General features: G+C 41.1%; 1 protein-coding gene across 1 annotated transcript in view; it reads left to right on the forward strand.

Moving 5' to 3' along the window:
- The window catches only part of LOC120534753 (zinc finger protein 721-like), an 88,513-nt gene that overhangs the window by 37,218 nt on the left and 23,795 nt on the right, over positions 1-27,500 (forward strand). The window contains exon 2 of the mRNA XM_039762334.1: positions 21,273-21,714. Coding sequence (XP_039618268.1) covers positions 21,273-21,714 — 442 coding nt within the window. The remainder of the gene's footprint in view (positions 1-21,272; positions 21,715-27,500) is intronic.

A 27,500-nucleotide genomic window follows, 5' to 3' on the forward strand; every position in this document is an offset into this window, starting at 1 on the left:
ATAGGGCACACATCTCTCCTTCCTTCTTCTTTAACTGCTGCCCCATAACACGGCCAGACTCTTCTACTTCACTGTAACTGTTAAAAACTTAAACACAGTAGATTTTCACTCGAGTTCAAACATTAATAAAGAGTACCCTTAATTCTTGATCTGCCTCCTTCCTTGGTACACCTGCCGATCAATTATTACCAAAGTTTAACCATCCCAAATGATAAAATTCTGCTTAAAGTCCAAATAAGAATAATAAGTACTGTGGTTTTTTGTTGGATATTTTGAAAGAACTTAATTGTCATATGTAGCATCATTTTTTTTTCTTTTACATTACACATACAGTAGACATTGTGTTACAATCTCTGTATATCTGAACTTATAATGTGATGTGCTCAGGTGTCATTACTTACATGAAAACAAATGTGTTTTTCTCTCCTGCCTTTGTTTTGTTTTATTTGAAAATTATGTTTGGGTTCTTTCAAAATCCAACAACAAAGCACAGTAACTTAAGAAAATAAATTTTATTTTGCAAAACGGAACAACATCGATGTATAGTGACTGCTGGTACTAATGCACCTCAGTCTCTGTGTTTCTGAGGATTCACACTGTGAGGTTTTCCTGTCTAAAATTAAAAAGCCGTGTTAGTTACTGGACAGAATGAGCAAGCATACAGTACAGTATTCAAGGCAGCAAATTATTACAGATCAAGTAATAAATATGGGGAGGCTTTGCAGGAATTGTGCACAAATTACTTATGAAACTGAAAACCTCAATAATCTTACCTGTAGAAATAACAAATCTAACATGAACTGCACATCATCTCAAATTGGAAATCTTAAAAGCGGAACAAAAGAGCATCCAGTTGTGTATGAGAATACGGGTACACTGGCATCTGTTCAGCCACATGGAAGGCTGGTTACCACCAGGAATCCTGTAGGGTCAAGAACAAAAATACAATGAAGGGGCATTATACTTCTAACTGCAGCAATAAGAAACATTATTTCTAAGGAGCAAGCCTTCTCCATTATATTCAGTTAAATGTGTGTGTGTGTGTGTGTGTGTGTGTGTGTGTGTGTGTGTGTGTGTGTGTGTACTCCTCCTAAACCAACAGCTTAAACGATAAGCTAATGACAAATGACAACAGCATGTGCCCAGCCTGTCTCTTTGCCAGATCAGATGCCCACCACACTTCTCTGATGGCTTTGGACATCATAAATTTTGAAATTGCCTGTTTTCTGACATAGAATTTTTTTCTACCAAACAAGGATAAAGACATCCATTTCAAAATTATGAGTAAATAGTACACAGCTAACAAATTAAATCATAAGTATGACATTAATATATCATCAAAATGCAGATTAGTTACAAATGAAGACACATCCCCTCTCACATTTCTTTTGCTTCTGTTCCTACTCCAAAATGTTTTATAAAGATTTATTTCTGTTACTGTCTTGAATGACAAACCAATATCTCAGTCTTTAATTCTTGTTGTTCTTCTGTATACAATTTTGAAGACTAAATGTTAGAAAATGTAGTAACTGTGGTTTCCTTGCTTCATAAATTTCCTATTCATAAGTGAAAAGTTCAGAATGTCCGACTCTCCTTTACATCTTTCTGTATGGACATTAGTATGCTAGAAATAGCTTTTAAAAATGGAAAACACACTAAAATAATTAATTAAAACATGTAAGATTCTGATCTGCTTCATTAAAATGTGTAATGCAATTATCTGCATCTCGCTTTCCTGTAATAACTTAGTTGTTGCTACTCTTGTATGTAATGTAGCCTTCATTATTGTATATTTGTTAACTTTATTATAGAAAAACTATTGTATTGATGTAATCTAATAACATAATAAAAAATACTGATGGCTTTGGAGGGCACACTTTACACCGGTTGAGTGTCAGAAGTACACTCCTAATTCTATTCCGAATTCGACACCTCGATTATATTGGTTTGCTTATTATTAAGCCATCTGTTATACTAAACAGTAACTTTAAATGATACTTCATTGAAGCGTTCATCTATAACAATGAAGGTTCACACTGTCATGTTGTCATGTCACCTGGTTGGAAGGCACTGCTTGGCTGAAACAATTGATTGTGATTTGTCCTTAAAGGGAAGTGCTGTACAGCGATCAGAAATGAAACACACATTTAAGCATACTGGACAGTAGTTTATGTTACGTTTATCTACAATATAAAGTATGTCAGTATGACTGACAAAGTCCTTTGTCAGGTTAAATTGTGACCTCGGCAGAATATTAGAAACACTTGTAGAACTTTTCTTTCATATATTTCCGGGTGATAGTTCAGGCTTCGTACATCATTCATTCCTTTGTTTACTTCCTGCACGTTGTGAGAATAGTTTGTCGTTTTCTCTTATCACTTGAGCCATTAATGCTGTGCGTCCTTGCGGAAAAGCAAGTCTATTATAGATAATTTGATATAAAGAGGTTCAAATGTTTGTTAAACTTACATGTGCAGAGTATTTAAAAGGTGTATTTGTAACGTTGTGACTTAGTGTATGTATTTAATTTTGTTTACAAACCACAGCAACATGAATTAAAGTACTTTCTGAATTCAGATTACGTTTGAAGTTAATCCTTACTTCGATATTTGGAAAGGAGAGTTTACAAAAGCAAAGTTTTACCACTGTGGAGTTAATATCAGGACCACCTGTGGCCAGACATCTGATCGTGTCTACTGTCATTTGGACTTCACCCGTATTTCTTACACCAGCCTGTCGTACCGAGGCCAGCCCTCATTTATAATGTCACCAGTGTCATTATTGTCTCCAACTACTCAGATATAAAATTTAATACATTTTAGAGTGAAACTTGTAATATGTATAATATATAATTTAAAATAAAATAATATATCTTTTTCTAAAGTATCGGACAAACTAAATTACTGCAAACCAATAACAAATATCAATTGCCAGCAACTACCTGAATTGTCATTTCAGTCTGTCAGTGAACTCAACCGAAGTGTGTAATATAAATACAAATTAGAAAATATCAGTAGAGAGTTAATTATCAGATATTTGGTAGACTTGTAACAAAGTGCTGTACAGCACTATATGGCTTTGAATGGGTTGCGGCTTCATAAAGCGTCCTTTGAACTGCACATGTCTGCTCAGTGCTTCAAACTTGATGTAAATTTCCCTTTGGGATTAATAAAGTAAGTGTCTGTCTGTCTGTCTGTCTCTCTCTCTCTCTCTCTCTAAACCACGAGTGCTAATTTCCATTGTGCTTGTCTGCTTAACATTTCAAATCCTTATTCATTGAGCTTCATTTGAACTGTGCATGATGGAAATGTCAGGCGAAATGAATGTTTGTAGGTCATCAATACATTTTAAATGACTGTGTCTGAATAATACTTAGGGTCAAGAAACACAACTCTAATTTATACCTCTTATAAATGCTGACTGGTTGAATGCTTAATACTGCAAAGAAGAGCTTTAGTATTACGGGTCACAACTCCTCTGTCACCATAATGCTCTCTTCTCATAAATACCTCCCCACCCCTTTGCCTCTTCTCATTGATTTGTAAAGATTTATCAAAAGTAAATGCCTCTTGTTTCACATGAGTAACAAATCAAAACTTTTGACTGACAATTTCAATTGTTGCTATGGCTAATGATTGCATGTTGACGGACCTCAAAGATGTGTTCACGAGGGAGGGATGTTATTGCTAAAGTCAATTGCTTTTAAAGCAGGTGCAGATGTGTTAATCTGCACTGCTCTTTAGCTTTAGCACTCAAGTGGACCTTTAAATGTCAACCTCCATAAAACTCACCAGGTTCTCTTTCCCCACAAGGCATGTAAAGTGATGTCCAGGCGCTGTTTCATGTTGAATGACAGCTGTATTTAGTTGTGCAGCATATACTTTTAGCCACATTACACTTTACGTACACAGTACAATATTTCAACTACAGAGTTTGGATCAATGAATACTAACAGCGCTCACCTTGGAGTGTCCTGTGTATGTGTCTACGTGCCGGTGACTGATCTGCTCCATGTCTCTCAGCCTCTCTGATGTGCTCCGGGTGGACATCTTAGAAATTTGCGGTGTAGCAGAGCAAATTCAAACTGGTCTGCCACAGTACTTCAAATATTATATCAGTTAGGAAATTTGAGTTTTTATGCTAGCTTTTATGGGTCCCAGCATATGAAGGAGTCAAAGAACACACAATTGTTGATGATTTGGCAATAAATGCAACTAAATTCTAATACAATAATATAAAATGTTAACATTCATGACACGACTGAAAATCAAAGAGATGTGGCAAATCATGTGGGACACTGACATTATGGGAAGGCATATGCACAGAGTAGAAAGCAGAGTGAGATTCATAGGAAAAGGGGGCAGAACAAGAAGAGAAGAAATGATATTAACACGCATAGGGATTGGGCATATAAGGTTAAGTTATATACAATTCAAGACAAGGCAGCACCAGTCCGGAGTGCACGTAATCAGCTAGAGACTGTAGAGCATGTATTATTAGGGTTTATTGCATGTAAATTGCATAAAGTTCAACATTTTAAATCTGTAGGAATGGGTAAATTAACATTACAATAATTATTAAAGTATAACAATAAGTGTAAATTGATTCGTAGATTCATATTAAGTTATATAAAAACCGTAAGGTTATTTGAGAATGCGATGTTTTGCTGAAAAGGTTTCAAATTAAGAATTTGAACATGGAGAGAAAAACAAAGATAAGTGCTTGGGGTTTGGAGATACCGTTTTATGGATTTGTAAGTACTCATTCGCTCAACTCTGAGTTACTGCACACGATTTAAGTGAGGGGCGAGCATCGTGACCTCCAGCCCAGTGCCGAACTTTACTCGAGTGAATCCCCCTGTGGCCGCCCCGTCTTTTCTACAATCATCAGTGTGTGTGTCTCCAGTTCACTTCACGTATTCAAGTCCATTTTCTACTTCACATCGTTCTGTCTCACCGTCGCCACCTCCTACTCTACATTTTCATTACTTACTGTGTATTCCTGCATTCCAAGCTCATTTGACAAAGATTATGGAGAAAGTAGTGCAGATTGATTTACAACTCCAAATGCCACCTTCAACTGACCAGCAGAAAGCTAGTAAATACATTAATTCAATAAATAATCACAATTTGAGGAAACAAAGGCCATCAACAGCCACTGTTAAACATAACATCAAAAAAGCATATCACTATTTGATAATTGATTTGTGGATTAATTATTCAGCAGGGCTAAGATTTACCTCTTCAGTGTTCACTGAGATAATCACAGCTCCAGCATTAGATCTCAATCAGTAAGATCTAACCCCCAAAACAAAGTAAACCCAAGATCATAAAATCAATTTAAAAACCACCACCAGCTCAAATGTTTAACTCTCCTGCCCCCTCAGTCAGTCCACACGGTGTGTGTCTTTCTCACAGCACAATAATCATCTCAAACACTAAATGCTGCCCTGTTAAGAAATACCAGCACAAGTCTCCCCTCCACTCGACGATGTCACCTTTGTGTCCCCCTGTGACCAAACTCCCTAATTATTAAGCCGACCACCAAGACTTCCCTCCCTAACTGGCTCAAGTGACATACGTGTTGTATCAAAATCACTCTTCTGAAGTTGTACCCAATAAAATTAAAAACATTTGCATCAATTTAAACAAACAGATTAAGCAAATCCAGTGTCCAGCAATAGATAGAATTGACTTAGTGGAACTTTATTTGTCACAAAGTAGAAGTTACAGAAATTCTTTAAAAAATAAAAAGGTAGATAAAGAAGTAAATAAACATACACACACACTTTGGTCTGAACACACACCAGAATGACTATGAAGCAAGAAAAATAAAAAGAAAAAAAGTTCTTAATTGGCTGTCACAGTAGGCGTGAGACATTAGCATATTACTGTTGGTATAAATGAGCCCTGTAGTGTTTCGTGACACACTTATGCAGAATGAGTTGAAAGAACTCCATTTTATTGTACAGAATTGTTCATAATGGCACTCAGTTTGGTTTTAATTCTCTCCTCAGCTACAGACTCCAGGGCGTCCAGGGTGTGTCCCATAACTGATCTTGCCTTTTTAATTAGCCTGTTCATTTAGTCGGCCTCTCTTGACGTGATGTACACAGCTCAGCACACCGCAATGTAGAAAATCACACTGGTCATCAGAATGTGATAGAAGAAGAGGTGTATTATGTCACCTTCCACATTGAAGGAACATGGCCTCCTAATTGAAAAGAGCCCGCTCTGCCCTTTCTTATGAAGTTAAAACAGTTTTTCCTTTTAACACGACTGTAATGGAAGGATTTTTCTCTGAAAAAAGCAAAGGTAAGATAAAGAGAGGAAAGGGAATCAGGAGAGCAGATGGGCGTTGATCGCTCCAGTGCAAACCCAGCTGCATTACTAATGTTTTGGGAAAAACAGCCGGGAATGTTCTACGTAAGGAGTTGTTTTTCACTTCGAGAGGCTTTTTTCACATGTAAGCATAGTACTGTGTCTTCTAGTACAAGGCACTGCTTCAGTCAAGGCCAAATGCTGTGTTTTGTGGGAAAGGGTGTGTGAGAAACTGATCACTTCTGCATACACTGCTTCCACGTGGGCTGCTTTTTTGCAAGGACACCTAATTAGTATATAAGGGAAGGTTCCGCCCTCAGTTTCTTTGGACGCCAACTGTGGGAAAGGCGCAACCGCCCAGTATCTGATAAAAGGCACACGGGGTTGATCCTCTGACGAGACTGACATCCCTCAGTCTACTGGTCTAGGATGATGGCTCTGGGTCTTTTGATGTATGTATGTTATTGTAAGTATAAGTTTTTGTCTCTTTAAGCATATATATTTATTTCTATAACCTATTCCTATGTATTTATATGTTATGATTGAATAAGTAAATTTTATTGAAGTATCGGACCTCTTCTCTCTGATTTTTGCCCACTTATTCTAAAGAACCCCTTAAACCATTTTCCCAAATCAAAACAATGACACACATCCATCCCTGTTATGGTGGTGCAGTTAAGGAGCTTAAGTCAGGTCAATCAGCTATTTACTAATGGAGAAGGGATGGTCACAGTTTAACAGAACAATACACTTTAAAACTTGTAGCGACAACAAGGTGGTTTTATTAAATCTGATAGCACAATCAAAAGTTATGATTGATTCAGTGGGTAAAGAGGGGACTGGTGGCTTTTAATGAATTGAAAAGGCTTGTCAAACCTACTGACAAAAATAGAAGTTACGCACCCTCGGTTACACCTGTCAGCCTAAGCTAGCAAACCCCTTATTTCACTTGCTTGTCTTCTCCTGTTACAGCTGCGCATTTCAGCAAAGGTAAGTTTCTTTTTCATCTCCTCCCTCCTTACTTTTCTGTGTCTTAACACAATCCTTTGCCCCTACCTGTACAAACCTTCATCAACATAAACTAATAAGACAATTCAGGGACCCCAGCAGCACTGTATGTTTAATTCAAGTAGTGAATACTGCTGACCTACAACTGTGTAAGATGGTCTTCTTGTTTTAGTCTGTTGGACCTTCACTCCACTCCCAACATTCTGATATTCTGAAATGAACAGCATTGAGTTACTCTTAGCATACTATGAACTGCTTAACTTTACATAAACCATAACATAGAGCCTGTTCTAAAATGATATTGTGAGTGCTGAAGTCGGAAAACAACGGAAGAACTTAAACCCAATTTAAGTAAAACTAATTTCTTTATTCTTAATTCTTGGTGAATTAGAGAGATTGTGAGACTGCCTCTTCCCAACTCAGCCAACTGATTTGGGTTTAGGCAGAAAAACTAAAATAAAAACATTCTTTTATATCGTAGAAAAGAAAAAAACCTTAGCAGTTCATTTCGAGGTTATGCATAGTTTAAGGTTACATCTTAATTTATGACATACTGGAGTATCCTAAAACAATAAACAAACAGCCATTTACATTCCTAAGGAATACAACCTTCTAATTATACACATTTAGAACCAATTTAAACATTCTTACAGTTCATTACATTAGTTATAAAGAGCTTACATTCTTCACAGGGTCATCTGTTAGTATCAGAGGTCAGCATTTTCTCATAAAGAAATGTAAGCTAATAATGTTTTATTTTCTTCTTTCTCAGTTCCCCCCTTTGCACTTAAAATGTGCACATGAGAATGATCAGACCCAATCATTGGGAGCAATATCATCATATTCAGAAGAGGTTGAAAGTTCCGGAAGCAAAGGGTTATAATCGGGGGGGTTTTGGGAATCGTGAGCATGAAGAAAATAGGCTTTTGTGAGAGAGGTGTCAATAAGCCTCTGAAGGAGGCCGCGATTATATGGGATGAGGCAGCAACCACAAACAACCATGATTGCAAGGGAAATGAGGACAGTGGTGAAAATAGTTTTACACCATCCTGCCAAAATTCCAAACCACCGTTCAAATAGTTCATCAAGGGGATTTGAGACACCAGAATTTTCTGCAAGTTCTACAGAAAGGGCAGTAAGACCAGCAAGTGCATGAGTTACTGAGCCATCAGGAGCAGTGTTATTAGGGATGAAGATACAGCAATTGTCCCCAAACATGGCACATACACCGCCTTTCTCAGCTGAAAGCTTATCAAGTGCTATCCGGTTTTGCCAGGTCATGAGAGAAGTTTTGTCTAGTTGTTCATGAATGCCCTCGATGGATTCGCGAGTAAAATTTAGAAATCGTTGTTGATTGTAATAAAGATAATTAATCCAATCTACATTTTTTTATTGTTGACCACCAGAATATAATTGATTCAAATCCAGCGGCCACTTGATCACGTGCTTTATATTGAGTGAGGTGGTCTTCCCTACTTGGAAAGTTAGTGTGGGAAGGTCCCCATAAGTTCGTTGTTTGTGTTCAAGGGGACAGAAAAAGTTATTGATAACAGAACTAAGAATGCCATTGTTTGCAATGTGAGACGTGGATCCAGGCAGGAAGTCCTTCGACTTTAATGGCGTGAGGTGTAAATAATAGCACATGGAATGGCCCCCTCCAGCGAGGTTAATGCCAATGTTTCCTTCGGGTGTGTCTGACCAGTATCCAGGTTCCAAGGGGGATCTGGAACTTCGTTGGTGGGGGACTGGTCCACCAAGCCTTGTTAACTTGTTCATGGACTTCCTTCAGGGATGCTCAGAGACCAGCAAGACTAGAGAGAACATCATTGTCCACAGTATGGCATGGGGCATCCAGTTAAAATTTCAAATGGTGACAGTCCCAACTGCCGATGTGTTCTTCCTCTCAACCCCATCAAGGCCAGGGGTAGAGCATCTGGTCAGGTTAAGTTTGTCTGCTCACAGATTTTTGCCTAAATTTGATTTTATGGTACCATTGCACCTCTCTACAATACCTCCACTTTGGGGATGGTATTTGCAGTAATGATGTACATTTATCTGGAGCCAAGTAGTCAGCTCATTTATTACAGAATTCACAAAATGGGTACCATTATTGCTCTGCAGTTTCTGTGGTATTCCCCATCTTGGAATAATTTTTTTTAATCAGAGCTTTAGCCACAGTTTTGGCATCTGCATGTTTAGAAGGGAAAGCTTCCACCCATCGGGAGAACACATCAACAATTACCAAGTAATAACGGTAGCCTTTAGACAGTGTTAACTCAATGAAATCCATTTGGAGGTGTTCAAAGGGACCCATTGGGTTAGGAGTGACGGCGGGTCTTATCTGAGTACATTTACCTATATTAAACCTTTGGCATAGTGCGCATCGTCGGCAGAATTGTTCAGCAAATGTAGAGAACCCTGTGGTTTCCCAATGCCGCTCGACATCCTGAGTCATAGTGTCTTTTCCTGCATGATCCAGGCCGTGTGTGATTTTTGCCATTCCTGGAAATGAAGCCTTTGGGAGGAAAGGTTTGTTAGTTTGTTTATGGGTCCAGACCCCAGCAGAGAGGGATCCTTCTCGGGACCACTTTATCCTTTCTTGGTCAGTGGCGGCGCTCTGTAAAGAAATAATTTGATTATCAGGGTCTTTGTTCTCCTTCTGTTGAAATAAAGAGACTGGTGTGTTATTACAGGTGGCCTGTTTAGCAAAATGGTCAGCCAGGTCATTTCCTTGGCTGACTGAGTTTTGTTTCCCAGTATGGGCTTGGCATTTAACTATTGCCAGTTTTGATGGTTCTGTTATAGCTTCGAGAAGGGATTCCACTAATTTCTGGTATTGTATGGGCTTACCAGTACTGGTTTTGAATCCCCTTAATTTCCATAATGCCCCATGATCATGGCAGACTCCAAAGGCGTATCTGGAATCTGTGTAAATAGTTATGCCCTTCCCTTTGGACAACTGGCAAGCTCGGGTCAGAGCTGTTAACTCAGCTGCTTGTGCACTTAAATTTGAAGAGATTCGATTTGCTTCAAGTAAGTGGTCTCCTTTGACCACTGCATAACTGGTGGAGAGTATCCCATCGTCCAATCGCAAGGAACAACCGTCCACATAAAGTACTTCTCCTGCTTCTAGTGGAGTTTCCTGGATGTCCGGCCTGGGTTTCAAGACCTTTGTTATTTCATCATGGCAGTTGTGTGGTTCCCCCTCTCCCTCAGTGGGAAGTAGGGTAGCCGGATTCAGAGTTGAGCATCTTTCAATAGTGACATTTGACAGGGTACAGAGTACATTTTGATAGTGTATTGCCCTTGCAGTAGTGAGGTGTGAGGTTTTGGCCTGGACTAAGATGGAGTGAACAGCGTGAGGCATTTTCACTCCGGGGACTCACGAGTACAATATCCGTGCTTGCCAGCACAGCCTCCGTTGTTGCTGCAACTGCTCTACGACAGGTCAGAAGTCCTGTAGCCACTGGATCCACTTTTTTTTTTTTAAATAAGCTACTGGCCACTGTTTTTCTCCATGGAGCTGTGTTAATACTGCATTTATATATCCCCCCTTTTCGTAAACGAAGAGAGTGAATGGACGAGACTAGTCGGAGAGTCCTAAAGCAGGCGCAGAAAGTAATGCACTTTTTAAATCACATAGAGCCTTCTCAGCCTGCTTATTCCACTGTATGTGGCCTGTAAGCGGAAGGTCAACAGTGTTAGCTAGATTTTGTAAGGGCTGTGCTCTTTCGGAAAAATTTAGGATCCATTGTCGACAATAACCAAGAATGCCTAATATAGACATAACCTATTGCTTTGTGACAGGTCTTGGAAGATTTTGAATGGTGGTTATTCAGTCTTTTGACAGAGCTCTAGTACCACGAGTGATGTCATGCCCCAAGTACTTGACAGTGGTTTTAATTAGCTGCAGCTTTGCTTTAGAGACTTTGTGGCCATTTTCCGCAAGATATCTTAATAATAATTCCGTATCTTGCATGCATGCTTCCTCTACTTCGCTACAGAGCAATAAGTCGTCGATGTACTGTATTAATACACTTCCCCTGTTAGGCCAGAAGCCTTCCAGGTTTTGAGCAAGCAACTCTCGGTATACACAAGGAGCTTCTGTATAACCTTGTGGCATAATGGTCCAGGTCTAATGGCGATTTTGAAAAATAAAAGCAAACCAGAATTGCGATTCAGGGTGTACAGGAATAGAAAAGAAAGCATTTGCAAGGTCAATAACGGAGAAATAACATGCAGATGGAGGGACTGTAGACAGAATAGTGGAAGGATTAGGTATGATCTGTGCTCTAGGAAAGATAGCAGAATTGATTTGTCTAAATCTTGGACAAAGCACCAAGATCCATCTGCTTTCTTTACTGGCAGAATAGGAGAGTTGACAGGAGAATACTTAATGGGAATAATGGCTCCCCGTTCAACTAGGTCTTTGTGTACAGCAGCAATTCCAAGTTCAGCCTCGGGAGAAAGAGGATATTGTGCACGACGAGGACGGCATGATGATTTTGGGAAAACCACTAAGGGTTCACAATTTGCGATCCTGACAAAATCATTTTTTCCCTGAGACCACAGAATGTCAGGAATTGTAGATAGCCAAGGTAAAGAGTCTCTTTGCAAGGAATACAGAGAAGGAGACTAAAGACAGAGGGAACGAACGACTGGCAGGTCAATTTGGATTGACACCTTAGTAACCAGGGGCCTCATGTATAACGCCATGCGTAGAACTCGCACTATAACATGGCGTAAGCACAAAAGCCGAAATGTGCTTACGCACAGAAAAATCCAGATGCAGGAATCTGTGCGTACTCCAACTTCCACGTTCTTCTGCTACATAAATCCCGATCAGCGTGAAAAGTAACACTCGCACGCCAGCTTTATGTCCCCCCTAACTCCTCCCAGAATTACTTTGAATATGCAAATCAATATAAATCGCCCTTAAGCTCAGCCTTCTGTGAAAAGACAATGGGAAAAGCACGGGGGAAAATATAACAATTTCAGCGAATACTAAGTGGAGGCAAAGGAAAAATATACTATTTGTTTAATTAAACCGTGGTATAATCAACAAAAGGAAGTTGATCGAGTGACATAGTGTGTTGGAGAAACTTGAAAGCTCACGTTAACAAAGTGCACAGTATCAGAAATAAAAGAAGTCACATATCAAAGTCGCCATGAAAAGACGAGTTGTAGCCTGCTGTCTGAGTGTCATATGAAAGCTTATTAGGGTACAGAGAAAAAAAGGCACACAGTGGAGGGGGGGGGAGCACGAAATATCAACTTCAATCTCGAAATTTCCACTTTAATCACGTAGTTTATTTTGTCATTAAAGTAGAACATCATAAACTTCATCTTAATGAATCTGGTTTAATTAACAAGTTTCTCAAATCACATAAAGTAGCACATTAAATGCTTTGTTTTGTATGTGATCTTCTATGTGTGTGAATCACTACTTGCTTCTTAAACCGGCTCTCTTCCTCTGACTGGACACAGAATCCATTACTGTACATTCGTGATATTACAGCTCTCTGAATAACTAAAATACTGAGATGTATACGTGATATTATTTTCATGATGAAAGGAGTTAAAGCATGTTATTAAAAATGGGAACACGGTGGCGCAGTGATTGTGCGCGACCTTCGATGAAATTATTTATTGCAGCAGTACTCGTGGGCGGCTCTAGGCTTGTGGCGGCCCTGGGCAGAGAAAGAATCGGTGGCCCCTTGTGACGATGCAGGTTCTGGCTCCACACTCCCATCTGCCGTTTGGGAACCCTTGAACCCAACACCGTCGATAATGCTACCGAGTGAGCCAGTCAGTGGAGGCAATAACATCTAAGCAAGGGGATGGTTGAAAGTGCAACAGTGCTTTTATTTAAACAATCAAAAACAAAAGTGTCCATAAAGTGCAGTGCTGTTCCAAAGTTCTTCAATAAATAAATAGTCCATTAAAAGAAACGTGGAGGTTAAAAAAAAAAAAAAACACTCAAAAAAAACAATCCTTTTTAAAACGAGGTTAAAACATTCCTCAGGAAGCAGTCTTAAAACAACAACAAGCTCGGTGCTTCTTTTAACATGTGACTCCCCTGCTTCTCCCTGTCCAGGCTTCGCAACAGGGGAGCCACTCTCACTCTGTGGCTGCCCTTTTCAACTCACTTACTCGAGACTGGAGACCTCCCGATCCCTGGCTCCGGTATGGCACTCATCCCAGCCTCGGAGACTTGATTCCCACAACGGCCAGGTCGCTCACGTTGGGGATTTCACCACCAAGCCTCCCGACTTCCGGTGCCTTTTCGCAGCCCTCTGCAGCTCGTCGCTTTCCACAAGTCACTCCCGCTACCTAGTCGCTCAGCGGGAGCGACATCCAACTCAAATGCCTGGGTGTAGGCCCAACACCCCAGGCCCTCGCAGCTGCCCGTGAGCGCTCGTTCGCGGCTCTCTCTCTCACCAACCTGCTTCCTCTCCTGCTCCCGATAACCTCCGTCCTCTCTCCTTTCGTTCGACCCCCTTCCTGACCGACTCGTGCTTCTTTTAAAAGACGAGGGGCCATGACCGCTGCAGCATTAGCCACGGGAGCAATCACGGATATGGGCAGTTCCTCACCTGTGCACTCGGTGGGAAACGCCCACACCCCCGAGCGCCCCACGGCTCGCCATGGCCTAACGCCCCCTCGCTAAGTCACCGCGAAAGCGGGGATTATTTATTTAAAAATGAATGGCCTTTGCTCAGTGAGCTGTGGACCCGCTATACCACATACCACCCCCCATAAAACTCCAGTTGCATGGGAAGGCTCCACACCACTGCCAACCCAATGCAACTGGAGCTCAGGTCCACAGCTCGGCCACTCTACACTACACTAATAATAAAAGCACTAAAACAAACCCAAGCCCCCCTTCATTAAAACAGGACATTAAAAGAAGAACTTTAAAAGACATAAAACACAGCAATAAATAAATGTCCTTAAAAATCTCAGTCCTTAAAACATCCTCCTCCGGCTTGGGTACGTGGGTCCTCCAAAAGTCAGGTGCCAATCCCACTTGCTGTTCCGTCTCCTCTTCTGGCCTCCACTGCTAGCTCATCCTACCGCTGGGGATATCCCACCACTGCCACCAAAATGTGACGATGCGGGTTCTGGCTGCACACTCCCATCTGCCGTTTGGGAACCCTTGAACTCAACACCGTCGATAATGCTACCGAGTGAGCCAGTCAGTGGAGGCAATAACATCTAAGCAAGGGGATGGTTGAAAGTGCAACAGTGCTTTTATTAAAACAATCAAAAACAAAAGTGTCCATAAAGTGCAGTGCTGTTCCAAAGTTCTTCAATAAATAAATATTCCATTAAAAGGAACGTGGAGGTTAAAAAAAAAAAACACAAAAAAAAACAATCCTTTTTAAAACGAGGTTAAAACATTCCTCAGGAAGCAGTCTTAAAACAACAAGCTCTGTGCTTCTTTTAACATGTGACTTCCCTGCTTCTTCCTGTCCAGGCTTCGCAACAGGGGAGCCACTCACGCTGCGGCTGCCCTTTTCAACTCACTTGCTCGAGACTGGAGACCTCCCGATCCCTGGCTCCGGTATGGCACTCATCCCAGCCTCGGAGACTTGATTCCCACAACGGCCAAGTCGCTCACGTTGGGGATTTCACCACCAAGCCTCCCGACTTCCGCTGCCTTTCCGCGGCCCTCTGCAGCTCGTCGCTTTCCACAAGTCACTCCCGCTACCTAGTCGCTCAGCGGGAGCGATATCCTACTCAAATGCCTGGGTGTAGGCCCAACACCCCAGGCCCTCGCAGCTGCCCGTGAGCGCTCGTTCGCGGCTCTCTCTCTCACCGACCTGCTTCCTCTCCTGCTCCCGATAACCTCCGTCCTCTCTCCTTTCGTTCGACCCCCTTCCTGACCGACTCGTGCTTCTTTTAAATGACAAGGGGCCATGACAGCTGCAGCATTAGCCACGGGAGCAATCACGGATGTGGGCAGTTCCTCACCTGTGCACTCGGTGAGAAACACCCACACCCCCGAGCGCCCCGCGGCTCGCCATGGCCTAACACTCCCTCGCTAAGTCGCCTCGAAAGCGGGGATTATTTAGTTAAAAATGAATGGCCTTTGCTCAGTGAGCTGTGGACCCGGTATACCACACCCCTTCGCCCACCAATGTCAATATGGTATCTTATGCACGGTGGATGGCCACGTCCGTTGCAGACACTGCATAGCCACCTTGTGCTCATGACACAAGCGTTTAACTTTTGTTGAAATTTGCCGCTGCATTTTTACCTGTGTCGTTATTTTCTCTTTCTGTTTTATATTTAATATATATTGGTGTGGCCACCCCTGCAGTCCTTGCTTTTCTTTCTCCAAGCAACCGATCGCCACACAATCAGCTCTGTAAAAGATGTTAAGCCATCTGTAAGCTTAGAGCGCTGATTCTTCGAAACGTTTAAGGAACATTGAAATGTCTTCTTAATACATGTTTAATTATTCTATTCCTCACGTCAGTCCCAGTGAAGAATATAGATTATTTAAATGAAGTTAAAGTTTTATCTGTATAATATAATAAACATATTTTGCTGCATTTCATCTTAAAAATGATATCATCATCATATGTAAATACGCGATTTATAAAGTGGCGCAGGTTATGTAATATAACTGTAGTGCAAGTTTACAGTGGGGTAATTGTACTTATAAGTACAAACAGTTCTACAAGAAGCAATTGATTGAGTACGTTTAAAGTTCTTGGGATGAAACTGTTTGTGAACAGCGAGGTCCATACAGGAAAGGCTTTGAAACGTTTTGCCGTGGCTGAGACAGCGTGTTCTTGAAGCTGTATACCGATAATTCTCTTTCCAATCAGCTGCTGCTGTGATTCACACTCAGATACAGTGATATAAATACTCCGAGTGGTGCAGTGAGAGTAATATGGAAAAAGATGATCTGCTGTGGCAACTCCTAACGGGAGTAGCTGAAAGAAGAAGAAGAAGGTGCAGCAAGAGTAACAACGCTAAAGCAGTTATGGTATTTGGAATACTATGGCTATTCCCTGGACCATTATATTGTTACAGGTTAATTACAATCGGATGCATTACACTAATAAACAATATGCGGTTAGTTTCAGTGTATTTATAAAGCCGCGTCGGGAAAATAAAAGAGTAACCACACGGGTTTTGTAAGTGTGTAAGGTGAACTGAAGCAGCAGCTTTAGTGGATGAGATGAAAATATAAGGGATGTAAAGTCTCTCTGGGCAAGTAGTTGAGGAGAGCAAAGATTCTATCCAAGTAATGTCAGCTTCATTGGGGAAATATTGGGCAGTGCAGTGAAGAGTGTCAGGGACTTGGAGGTGGGGAAAATTACAGGAAGGGAAAAACTGGTGGGCTCTAAGGAGGAGGATTTGTGGGGAAATGTTTAGGGTCCAGGCAGCAAAAGAAGGGCAAGAGGGTCGGAGAGTTTGGCACAGGAGCTTAGGAATGGAGCAATAGAATCCTTGTTCAGATAAGGAGATTGAAACAGACAGTTTAGTCATGAGATCTCTTCCTAATAAGTTAACTGGACACAGATGATTTAACAGGAATCAATGTGTCAAAATTGAACTATCGGTGGGAAGTTGAACTTGAAGAGGCTTGGATACTGATAAAGTATGAGGTTGTCCTGAGGCAGTGGGGACCTTCACAGTGTCTTTCAAGGCAGGGACCTCCAACAGCGATAAAGTTGAACGGGTAGCTCCAGTGTCCACAAGAAAAACAGTTTCCTTGCCATTTACTATCAAAGTCAGTAAAGGGTCTGCATCAGCATGACGGTTGAGCAAGGGAAACTGGAAAAAATGGCCGGAGGTCACTTCTAATTCATAGTACCAGGGAATGTCACTGGGTACCAGGAGTGGAAGTGGTGGAGGTGGACACTTGTTTGGGCAGTTACGTCTGAAATGGCCAGCTTCACCGCAGTTGTAGCAGGTGTAAAGTGTATGAGACTGTTCTGATGATTTAGGCATCTGGGTGGACTGGTCAGTGGACATGGAGGGCTGGAGCCTTCGTCCCCTTCCACTTCCTCTCCATCTGAAGGAGTTGCCACGACCTTGAAATCCTCTGCCCCTACCCGTTCCCCCCCGGTGTAATATTGAAGCTGTGCCGCTATCAGTTAAATCTGCGTATCAGATTCTTTTTGTTTAGATTGTCTCTCCGTATGCTCAGCATGGCGTTTCACTTCCTCAAAAGTAGCACTTTCCCAGTCTATTCAAGACGTTCGGACTTTATTCTGTATGTCGCTTCTTAATCCCTAGATGAAAGGGGAAACGGCAGCACGGTTTCAATCTTCGTTCTCTCACAAACCAGAATGATTAGCCATCAGGTCTTGAATTCTATGAGCCCATTCATCGACCATCTCATCCATCCGCTGCTTGGCAGCTGATATACACTCACCTAAAGGATCATTAGGAACACCATGCTAATACGGTGTTTGACCCCCTTTCGCCTTCAGAACTGCCTTAATTCTATGTGGCATTGATTCAACAAGGTGCTGAAAGCATTCTTTAGAAATGTTGGCCCATATTGATAGGATAGCATCTTGCAGTTGATGGAGATTTGTGGGATGCACATCAAGGGCACGAAGCTCCCGTTCCACCACATCCCAAAGATGCTCTATTGGGTTTAGATCTGGTGACTGTGGGGGCCATTTTAGTACAGTGAACTCATTGTCATGTTCAAGAAACCAATTTGAAATGATTCAAGCTTTGTGACATGGTGCATTATCCTGCTGGAAGTAGCCATCAGAGGATGGGTACATGGTGGTCATGAAGGGATGGACATGGTCAGAAACAATGCTCAGGTAGCCCATGGCATTTGTAGTAACAAGGCATGATGGATCCATGTTCTCATTCTGTTTATGCCAAATTTTGACTCTGCCATTTGAATGTCTCAAAAGAAATCGAGACTCATCAGACCAGGCAACATTTTTCCAGTCTTCAACTGTCCAATTTTGGTGAGCTTGTGCAAATTGTAGCCTCTTTTTCCTATTTGTAGTGGAGATAATTGGTACCCGATGGGGTCTTCTGCTGTTGTAGCCCATCTGCCTCAAGGTTGTGCGTGTTGTGGCTTCACAAATGCTTTGCTGCATACCTCGGTTGTAACGAGTGGTTATTTCAGTCAAAGTTGCTCTTCTATCAACTTGAATCAGTCGGCCCATTCTCCTCTGACCTCTAACATCAACAAGGCATTTTCGCCAACAGGACATACTGGATGTTTTTCCCTTTTCACACCATTCTTTGTAAACCCTAGAAATGGTTGTGCGTGAAAATCCCAGTAACTGAGCAGATTGTGAAATACTCAAACCGGCCTGTCTGGCACTACCAACCATGCCACGCTCAAAATTGCTTAAATCACCTTTCTTTCCCATTCTGACATTCAGTTTGGAGTTCAGGAGATTGTCTTGACCAGGACCACACCCCCAATGCATTGAAGCAACTGCCATGTGATTTGTTGATTAGATAATTGCATTAATGAGAAATTGAACAGGTGTTCCTAATAATCCTTTAGGTGAGTGTAAGTGACCAGTCTGTTCCCTTTTTGTATTTTCCTGCAATCGCGGTCTTTAATGATTCCTGTTGATCTAAAAATTGGGGCTTCTGATTATCGCAATTCAAGGATTCATCCCATCTCCAAGCATTACTATCCCCTCTGGTCCCATGATTTACTGTTGCCCATGTGGTGCCTAGCTTTCGGCGCAGCACCTGCGTCCACTCCGCAGCATTTGGTTTATACATGTCGTCCAGCTGCTGAAGTGATTCAACAAATTTTAAGCCGCCGACTCCCTTGCGATCTGGCAGTTCTGACGCCACATCTTTTAATTCTTGGATGTCCCAATTTCGATGTATCATAACAGTGGTGGGATTATTAGCTCCTGCGGGTTGATTGGGGTTGTGCCTGGGGTTGGGGACTTGTATTAAAGGACAAGAAAACTCGGCTCCGGGATTCTGCGGCTTTAGGGAAATAAAGCTGCATCCCAATCTGGGGCTTCGGTATGATTGTAATGTTCGGCTTCTTGTATGGCTAGAAATCGGGGATTGGAATGAAGTATGTGGCTGGGATTTAGTACTACCTCCAAGCCGGGTGCCTCGGTTTTAGTCATTCGGGTCTGAATGAGAAGATGAGTCATAGTGAAGCTGTGAATCTGGTCCTGGTAAATCATCAGCTACTAGAGGAGCCGGTGGGGCATTTGGAGCAGGAGGAGGAGATGGTAGGGGTTGATAAGGAGGTGGGGTGTGAATGATTGGGTAAAGGGGATCCTTTTTAACCAATTTCTTTCGCCTATTGTCTGGATCTGGCTCTGGCTCTGTCTTATTCTTTTGTAATGCTAGCAACGTCTCTTCTTTTTCTTTTTGGGTCTTAATTTCAGCAAAAAGCGTATAATTGCACTTCCGCAATGCCTCAATTGCTCGATCTTTAATTACTAGTTCCCATCTTTTAAACATATCCATCCTATAGGGACCCCTTTTCCAGCAGCTTTGCGTGTTTCTACAGAGGATTTTTCTAATTTCGTGGATTTCTAAAATATCCCCAGTTCCCTCAACTGGCCATCAACCACTGCTTTGTTTATTCCCTTTTTTACACACTTTCTTAAAGTCTAACCCTGTTTTCTTTTCCACTAATTTTCTAGGTGATCCTCCCTTCGGACCCTTACTAGGGGGTTAGTAAGCTTTCCGAAAATAATCCTTCCAATAGAGACTTTTGATTTCCTAAAGGGATCATAACCGATTTACTATTTATTTTTCCCATTACTGGATAGCACCAATACTGTAAGGTATAAAGTGTCAGTCCCTGTGGTTTCCTGCCTCCGGTTCCTTCCGTTTCCCTGATCACTATATTGTGCTTCGTGACTTTAGCGAACCAACAGTCTTGTTGACCACTGTGTCAGGGCTTCAACTCTTTAGTGTCGATCCCCTTCTTCAGTCGTCTAACCGTTGGCTACCGCTCATGTTGTTCACAGCAGATTAACCCGTTGGAGCAGGAATATGACCAGACTATAGTATAGATCAAATGTGCTCCTTTTCTAGTTTTCTTCCTACTCCTTCTTTCTTTTAATATTTCTTTCTATTCCAAGGGGCGCACTCACTAACTATTCTGGCACTTTTATTTCCGTCCGGAAGCGCCTTAGTCAGCTAAGTCTATCTTTCCCAGTTAAGAAAACCCCAGGTACTCACCAAGAATTTCCCTCCCATCTGGAAATTCCCAGTTTACTCGACTTTCAGAAAAAAATCAGAGGAGGACAAGGGCTCTTCAAGCGGGACTCGGCAGAGGCAGGCCAGTCCTAACTTTTTGCGGATCTGGTCCTACCGATCCGGCTGGAATCGGTCATTTCAACGGTCCTCTGGACGATCGCGATCAAGGAGTCGCTTGGCCATCTCTGCCCCAGTTGGGCGCCAAATCTGTGAGAGCTGAAGTCGAAAAACAACGGAAGAACTTAAACCCAGTTTAAGTAAAAATAATTTCTTTACTCTTAATTCTTGGTGAGTTAGAGAGATTGTGAGACTGCCTCTTCCCAACTATGCCAGCTGATTTGGGTTTAGGCAGAATACCTAAAGTAAACACGTTCTCTCTTTTATATCCTGAAAAAGAAAAAAAAAACCTTAGCAGCTCATTTTGAGGTTATACATAGCTTAAGGTTACATCTTAATTTATGACATACTGGAGTATCCTAAAACATAGAACAAACAACCATTTGCATTCCTAAGGAAGACAACCTTCTAATTATGCACACTTAAAACCAATTTAAACATTCTTACAGTTCATTACATTAGTTATAAAGAGCTTACATTCTTCACAGGGTCTTCTGTTGGTATCAGAGGTCAGCATTTTCTCATAAAGAAATGTAAGCTGCTAATGTTTTATTTTCTTCTTTCTCAATATTTAAGTGTCTTTAGACATAAGTGATGAAGTTTAAATCTAGTTGATTAATGTTCTTTTCACAGAGAAAAAGAAAAAGCTGCTGTTTGCTGAAACAGGACCCCTGTGATTTTGACGCAAATATCATGGAGAAAACTGTAAATATTAAGGAGGAGGACTGTGAGTGGGGGTCCATCTACCTTAAACAGGAACATCTGAGCATCAAGGAGGAGGACAGTGAATTGCAGTCAGTGAGCCTTAAAGTAGAACCTGAAGAGAAGTCTGTCAGGATTGAGACACATAACCGTACAAATCTGGACAGTGTAAAAGAAGACAACCGTCATGATGGGTGTCAAGATGGAGTGGTGACCAAGTTAGACTCTTCTCAGAGCAGACACTGTTCATCTCCAGAGCCTTCTATCAATGTGAAGTCTGAATCATTAGAGTCTGAACCACAGAGGGCTGAGCAAACTACATCTGTTATAGCTGAGAAAAATAAGCAACCACCTTTAAAGATGTCTGGAAAAAGTAAGTGTAAAATAAAAATGTGTAAGATTTAGGGGTTTATGAGCTTGAAAGGTTGGGCCTTGTGATATTTATGAGAAACTTAGAAATGTAGTGCAAATACTTTTATTTTATTGTAAGTTTAAATTTAGTGTGAGATTTCATCTATTGTTATGTGAAGTTTAGCAATTTGCTATTCTTCCATTATAGTTACTTTATGCAAAAATCCTCAGCCTATCCTCAATAAAGTGTGCTATACAAATGTCCAAGAGCAAGACAAAGGTATTGATCCCTCTGGAATTTCCTGCATATCCATATTAATTCCTCTTAACAATGTAGTCCGATCTTCAACTAAGCTCCGATTACAGACTGCCTCAGTTGTCCTAAACTACTGTAATAACTCACAAACAATTGGATGGCTTCTTGTCAGTCCTGAACACATCGTTTAAACATTCACAGTCCACTCCCTGACCCTCCTATCTTTAGAGACTGGTTGACCCTTCTTTAACAGTAATGACCTAAACAAAACTTTTTGTAGCTACTGATTAGCAATGAATTTTAACACATTCTTTCATTCCAAGCCTTTTCAGTTCCTTCATCCCTCAGAGCCCTTTTCTGATCAGTTCTCTTAGGTCAGGCCACAGCATCTCATGTCTCTTATTGGCCATTCCAGAACACCAGTTACCGTATTTTAACACTTTCTGTTTTTGATTTCTTCCTGTGTTTGGGATCATTGTCCTGTGTCATCACTCAACTTTTGTTCAGCTTCTACTATCCTGATATTTTTCTGTCAGATTTCTTTATAATATTTTCAATTCAATACCCGTTGATCATGTCATGTGTTCCAGGCCATGAAGAAACATGCAGGCCATACCATGATGCTCCCTTCACCTTGATGATTTAGTATCGATGTGTGCTTTTGTATTACCTCCAAACATGGTGTTGCATGTTTTGACTAAAGACTTCAACTTTTGTCTCATTCATTCACAGATCATTGTCTGTTCTGGAACATCATGATGATCTTTTACAAGTTTTAAGATGTGCAGTGATGGGTTTGCTAGATTGCATTGATTTCCTTGGTGTTGTCCTTCTGTAAACAACATTCTCCACATGGACAGAGACTTTCTCAAGTCCTGTAGATTTCTGCAGGCCCTTTGCTCTGTTTGTCTGGGTTCCTATTCACCTCTGCTTTCATGCTGTGATCTTTGTGGTTGCCCTTTCCAGTAGTGAGTTTCCTCCATTTTAGTAGACAGTATGGCTTTCTATGCATTGATGGACACCCAGGTCTTCCAGAATTCTTTTATCACATTTGCCAGCTTTACACATCTCTTCAGTTCATCTAAGGTTCTTGTGACATCCTTAAAGAAGTATTTGGATGAAACGTCAAACCTTTGGATTACACATTGAAGTAGTGGATTGGAGAAACAACTTAGACTGACATGTTGACATCATAAATCATAAAGTGAAAAAGGCTGTGTGTTCTGTGCTAGTCCTCCTTGTATGCGAGTTTGCATTAAATATGACTTTTGCTCCAAAAAAAAAAGTTTTTTTTTGGTAGCTATTAAGGAGCAGTGAAGCAGTTTAATAGTTTTTAACTTTTTTTTTTATTTTTAAGGGTGTTTTTTTTTTTGTTTTGTTTTGTGATTCACACAACAGCAGATGTTACTCCAGTCTTACTTCAGTCTTTGGGTTTGTGGGGCAGAGGGTGGAGAAAGCTTTTGTAGTAGCTGACAAGTCCATGTCATAGCAATAAACAGGCAAGAGTAACTGTGATTTGTTAGCAGAAAGAAGTTCAACATTTTACATACGATGCACAATGGATTCAAAGTAATTAATAAAATCTCTGGAGTGGTTAATTAAGGACATAAAAAAGAAGCTGCAAAAGAAAAAAAGAACATCTGAATAAGTCATTTAAGATGAATAACCCCAAAGTTAAGAGTAGTGCATTTGAGAGCAACCATAAGGATCGTTATGAGATCTGTAAAAGACAGTTAAAGAGAAATATTGCAGCCAAAGACATTCTTTCAGTATTTTAGGAGTAAAAGAACAATCAAGGAGGAAGTGAAGTGCCGAATGAACAATAAAGAGGAATTACAATACACAGATAGTGAAATATAAAATGCTTTAAATTTTCCATTTTCTGAAGATTTCATGTCTGAAAAAGTGGATAACCGTTCAATTGTAACAGGGACTACTAAGGAGGTACTGAGGAATTTGGAAATAGTAGAGAGAGAAGTGCTGCTAAAATTGAATTGGTTGAAATCAAACAAATCTCCAAGACCAGATGGTATTTATCTTCACATTTTTATGAACTTCAAAACGTAATTCTGTTATAAAGAAAGGGTGATTTGGAGAATTGAAGTATCAACAGGTCAGTAAGCTTAACTTGCATCACTGGAAAATAAATGAAAGGAATTAAGGAAAAGATTGACACTTGGCAAGAACAGGAATTTTACTTAACAGTCAGCATGGATTCAGATGAGGGAGGTTGCTTTTTACTAACATGCTGGAAATCTATGAGGAACCAACCAAAGGATATGATCAAAGTGGACCATCTCTTATATATATGTCTCTTCTGGTTCGTCCTGCTTCCACTTCAAAACCGGTCCCACCCACACGGCATTTCGCTGCGTGCGTCTCATCTTTAAAACTGGTCCCGCATACACCCACGCCACATGGTATTTCTCGATTCCTATTTGTTCTCTTCCAAACCCTTCACCACGCTGCCTGCGGCCTCCCATACACCTTGCTATTTTTGTTATACTGCAACGGTTGTTCCCTAAGCCTTTGTTATAAAATGAACGACAGTATCTTCTCTGTCGACAGGTTTTTGTACAACGTCATCTCTAGTGTATTCTGCGAGCCGGCAACTGCCTGTTCCTATCAGTGAGTTATTTTTTTGACACAAACGGTTGACAAAGGCAATGTACTCTCACTACGGCGTAGGGCGGTAGATTTCGTTGCATCACATTGGGACAGATTTGGAGACTTTCTTCCTGTTGTTCTTTCCAATGCAAATCAAGTTATCACAACAAGTCAGGAGTACTATCAATACATGGCAACATCTGGAGTTTATGGTAGTGATTCTGAAATTCAAGCTCTTTCAGAGATTCTCCATGCTACCATTGTCAGGTACTTCAAACATGACCCCAACATCCCACCTTGCATTTACAATTCTGGAAATGCTCTCTTCATTTACCTTCTGTACTCGGGACAGCTGGAGAATGGCCACTATGAAGCCTTCCTACCGATTCTGATCTTGTCTCCACAGCAGCATATAATGTCTGATAACATTAACACATCAGCTCTCAGTCATTCTTCTCTTCCACAAAACACTACATTTATGTCTACTGGTACAACCTTCCTCTGCGACATTTGTAGTAAATCTTTCAAAACAAAGGCCTTGCCAAACACAAGAAAATTCACTGCAACGACAAATTGTTTCAGTGTCACACTTGCACAAAACGTTTCACAACGCAGAGCTATCTTCACAAACACACAAAAATTCACTCCGCTGAAAAATTATCTGACCCCCACTCCAGTAACACATTCTTCCAGTGCGATTTCTGCAACAAAACTTTTCAAACGCGAACCTCACTTGCTAAACACAAGAAAAGGCATTCTTCCCAACAACTATACTGTATGTGTGCCAGAAATGCATTAAGAAGTTCGCTACACAGGATTGTCTGACTAAACACAACAAAACTCATTCACAAGTCTTCCAATGCAACATCTGCAAAGCAACATTTCCAAATCAACACAGTCTCAGCAGACATACGCACAATCCTCTTTCCGTTACCACAGGTATTTCTTTACCTCATTCCAGTCTTCCTGTACAAGAGTGCAACATTGAGATTCCAGACCAGCAGTGCAAACACTGTCATGCACTATACTGGCCTGCTGAGCATAATACATCCAACAAGTACTCGAGGTGCTGCCACGACGGTAAAGTAGCTTTACAACCTTTTGCGGGAGCCACCTGTGTCTTTACAACAGCTTCTTACACAGCAAACATCAGAAGGTAAAAATTATCGTGAACACATTTAAGAATACATTCAAGAATTCAAGAATTCTCTAGCGTTTGCTTCCATGGGTGCACAAATATTTGAACCTCCTGGCCACGGACCATACTGTTTTAAAATACACGGGCAAATTTATCACCAAATCTCTCCACTATACGCTAACACTTCTACCTCTCCAGGATATGGACAGTTGTACAGTATGTTTTTGACGCAGCGCAAGCTACTGAAGTACGCTTTCAAAATTAAACAAACTCTGCATGCAGCGAAAATGTACTTCTCCAGTTAGATTCCATGTTCAGAACAATCAACCCCTTCACTAAATTATACAAACGCATGCAAGAAATCGCTCAGTCCAACCCAACAGCATCTGTACAAATGGTTTTGAAGAAAAACCCTGGGCAGGATTTACGACGATACAATGCCCTGACATGTCACAGCGATTTTCGTCGGAGAAGATGGTGAACCCCCTGCTGAAAGGGATATTTGTATCTATCCCAGAGGCAACTCCTGTAAACAGACTTCCACGCTCAATATGAATTGTGATCCTATGGTTTACCCACTTTTATTCCCTTATGGAGACATTGGCTGGCACAAAGATTTACAACATGTTCCCGATAAAAGAACCGCCAACCGAATCAAGCTTGCTCAATGCCAATTTTACACGTACAGATTATCAACGAGGAATACATTTAGTATATTGCACTTCAGCTGCAAACTATTCCAACAGTAAGTTGTAGATACGTATGTTAAAACAGAGGGCGCTTCTCAACTATCTCAGATTACATCAACAAGATCTGCGTGTGGAACAATACAAAGGACTATCAGACGCACTGCAAGCAAAGGCTGAAAATAACAACATACGTGTAGGCAAAATAATCATATTACCATCCACATTTCCAGGAAGTCCAAGATACATGCAAAAAAAACTATCAGAATATCATACCCATAGTATGTAAATTCGGAAAGCCTGATTTATGTATCACTTTCACATGTAATCCTGCTTGACAAGAAATTCTACATGCACTGTCGGATACCCAAAGACCGGAGCACAGACCTGATATTTTAGTACGGGTCTTTTGGATTAAGCTGCAGGAATTACTTAGAGACATTCTACAACATCATCTTTTTGAGGTTATCTATACTAATAAAAGGCAAAGCCCTCACTCACTCACTGACTGACTGACTCATCACTAATTCTCCAACTTCCCGTGTGGGTAGAAGGCTAAAATTTGGCCATTTACTGTAATGGAATTGAGCTCGAGGGGCGGAGTTTCGTGCGACATCATCACGCCTCTCACGTAATCACGCATTACGTAGAAAACCAGGAAGAGCTACAAAACGCACTGAAGAAAACATGCATTATATAATTAGGAAGGCAGCGAAACAATTAGAAGCGAGCGAGTGACATATAAAACCATATGCAGCGGCTCACGTGAACTGACGCAGTGCGCAGACAAAAAGCAACAGTTCCAAAGAGTGCTGAACAAAAACCGAATTACACTGCTACGCTCAAATAGACAAACCACACGCCGTGGCGCAATAGTAGAGCCTTCGCCTGTAGCGCCCACGGCCGAGGTTCGATTCCCGAAAGGGGATGCACTAAGTATGTACGCGCGCTTCTCGATTCATTTTAACCTCGCATCCCCTTAGTTTGAGACGTATGAAAACACATGAGGTTAACGCAGAAAGACAGATCACCTATTGAAGCTTCATGAATAATGGATACTTTATTCGCGATCAATGATTGTTTTGGTAAAGCCATACTCGGTGTATTCATTAGATGAACGG

This window comes from Polypterus senegalus, chromosome 8, assembly GCF_016835505.1.
Source record: "Polypterus senegalus isolate Bchr_013 chromosome 8, ASM1683550v1, whole genome shotgun sequence".
In the NCBI taxonomy this organism is placed as follows: Eukaryota; Metazoa; Chordata; class Cladistia; order Polypteriformes; family Polypteridae; genus Polypterus; species Polypterus senegalus.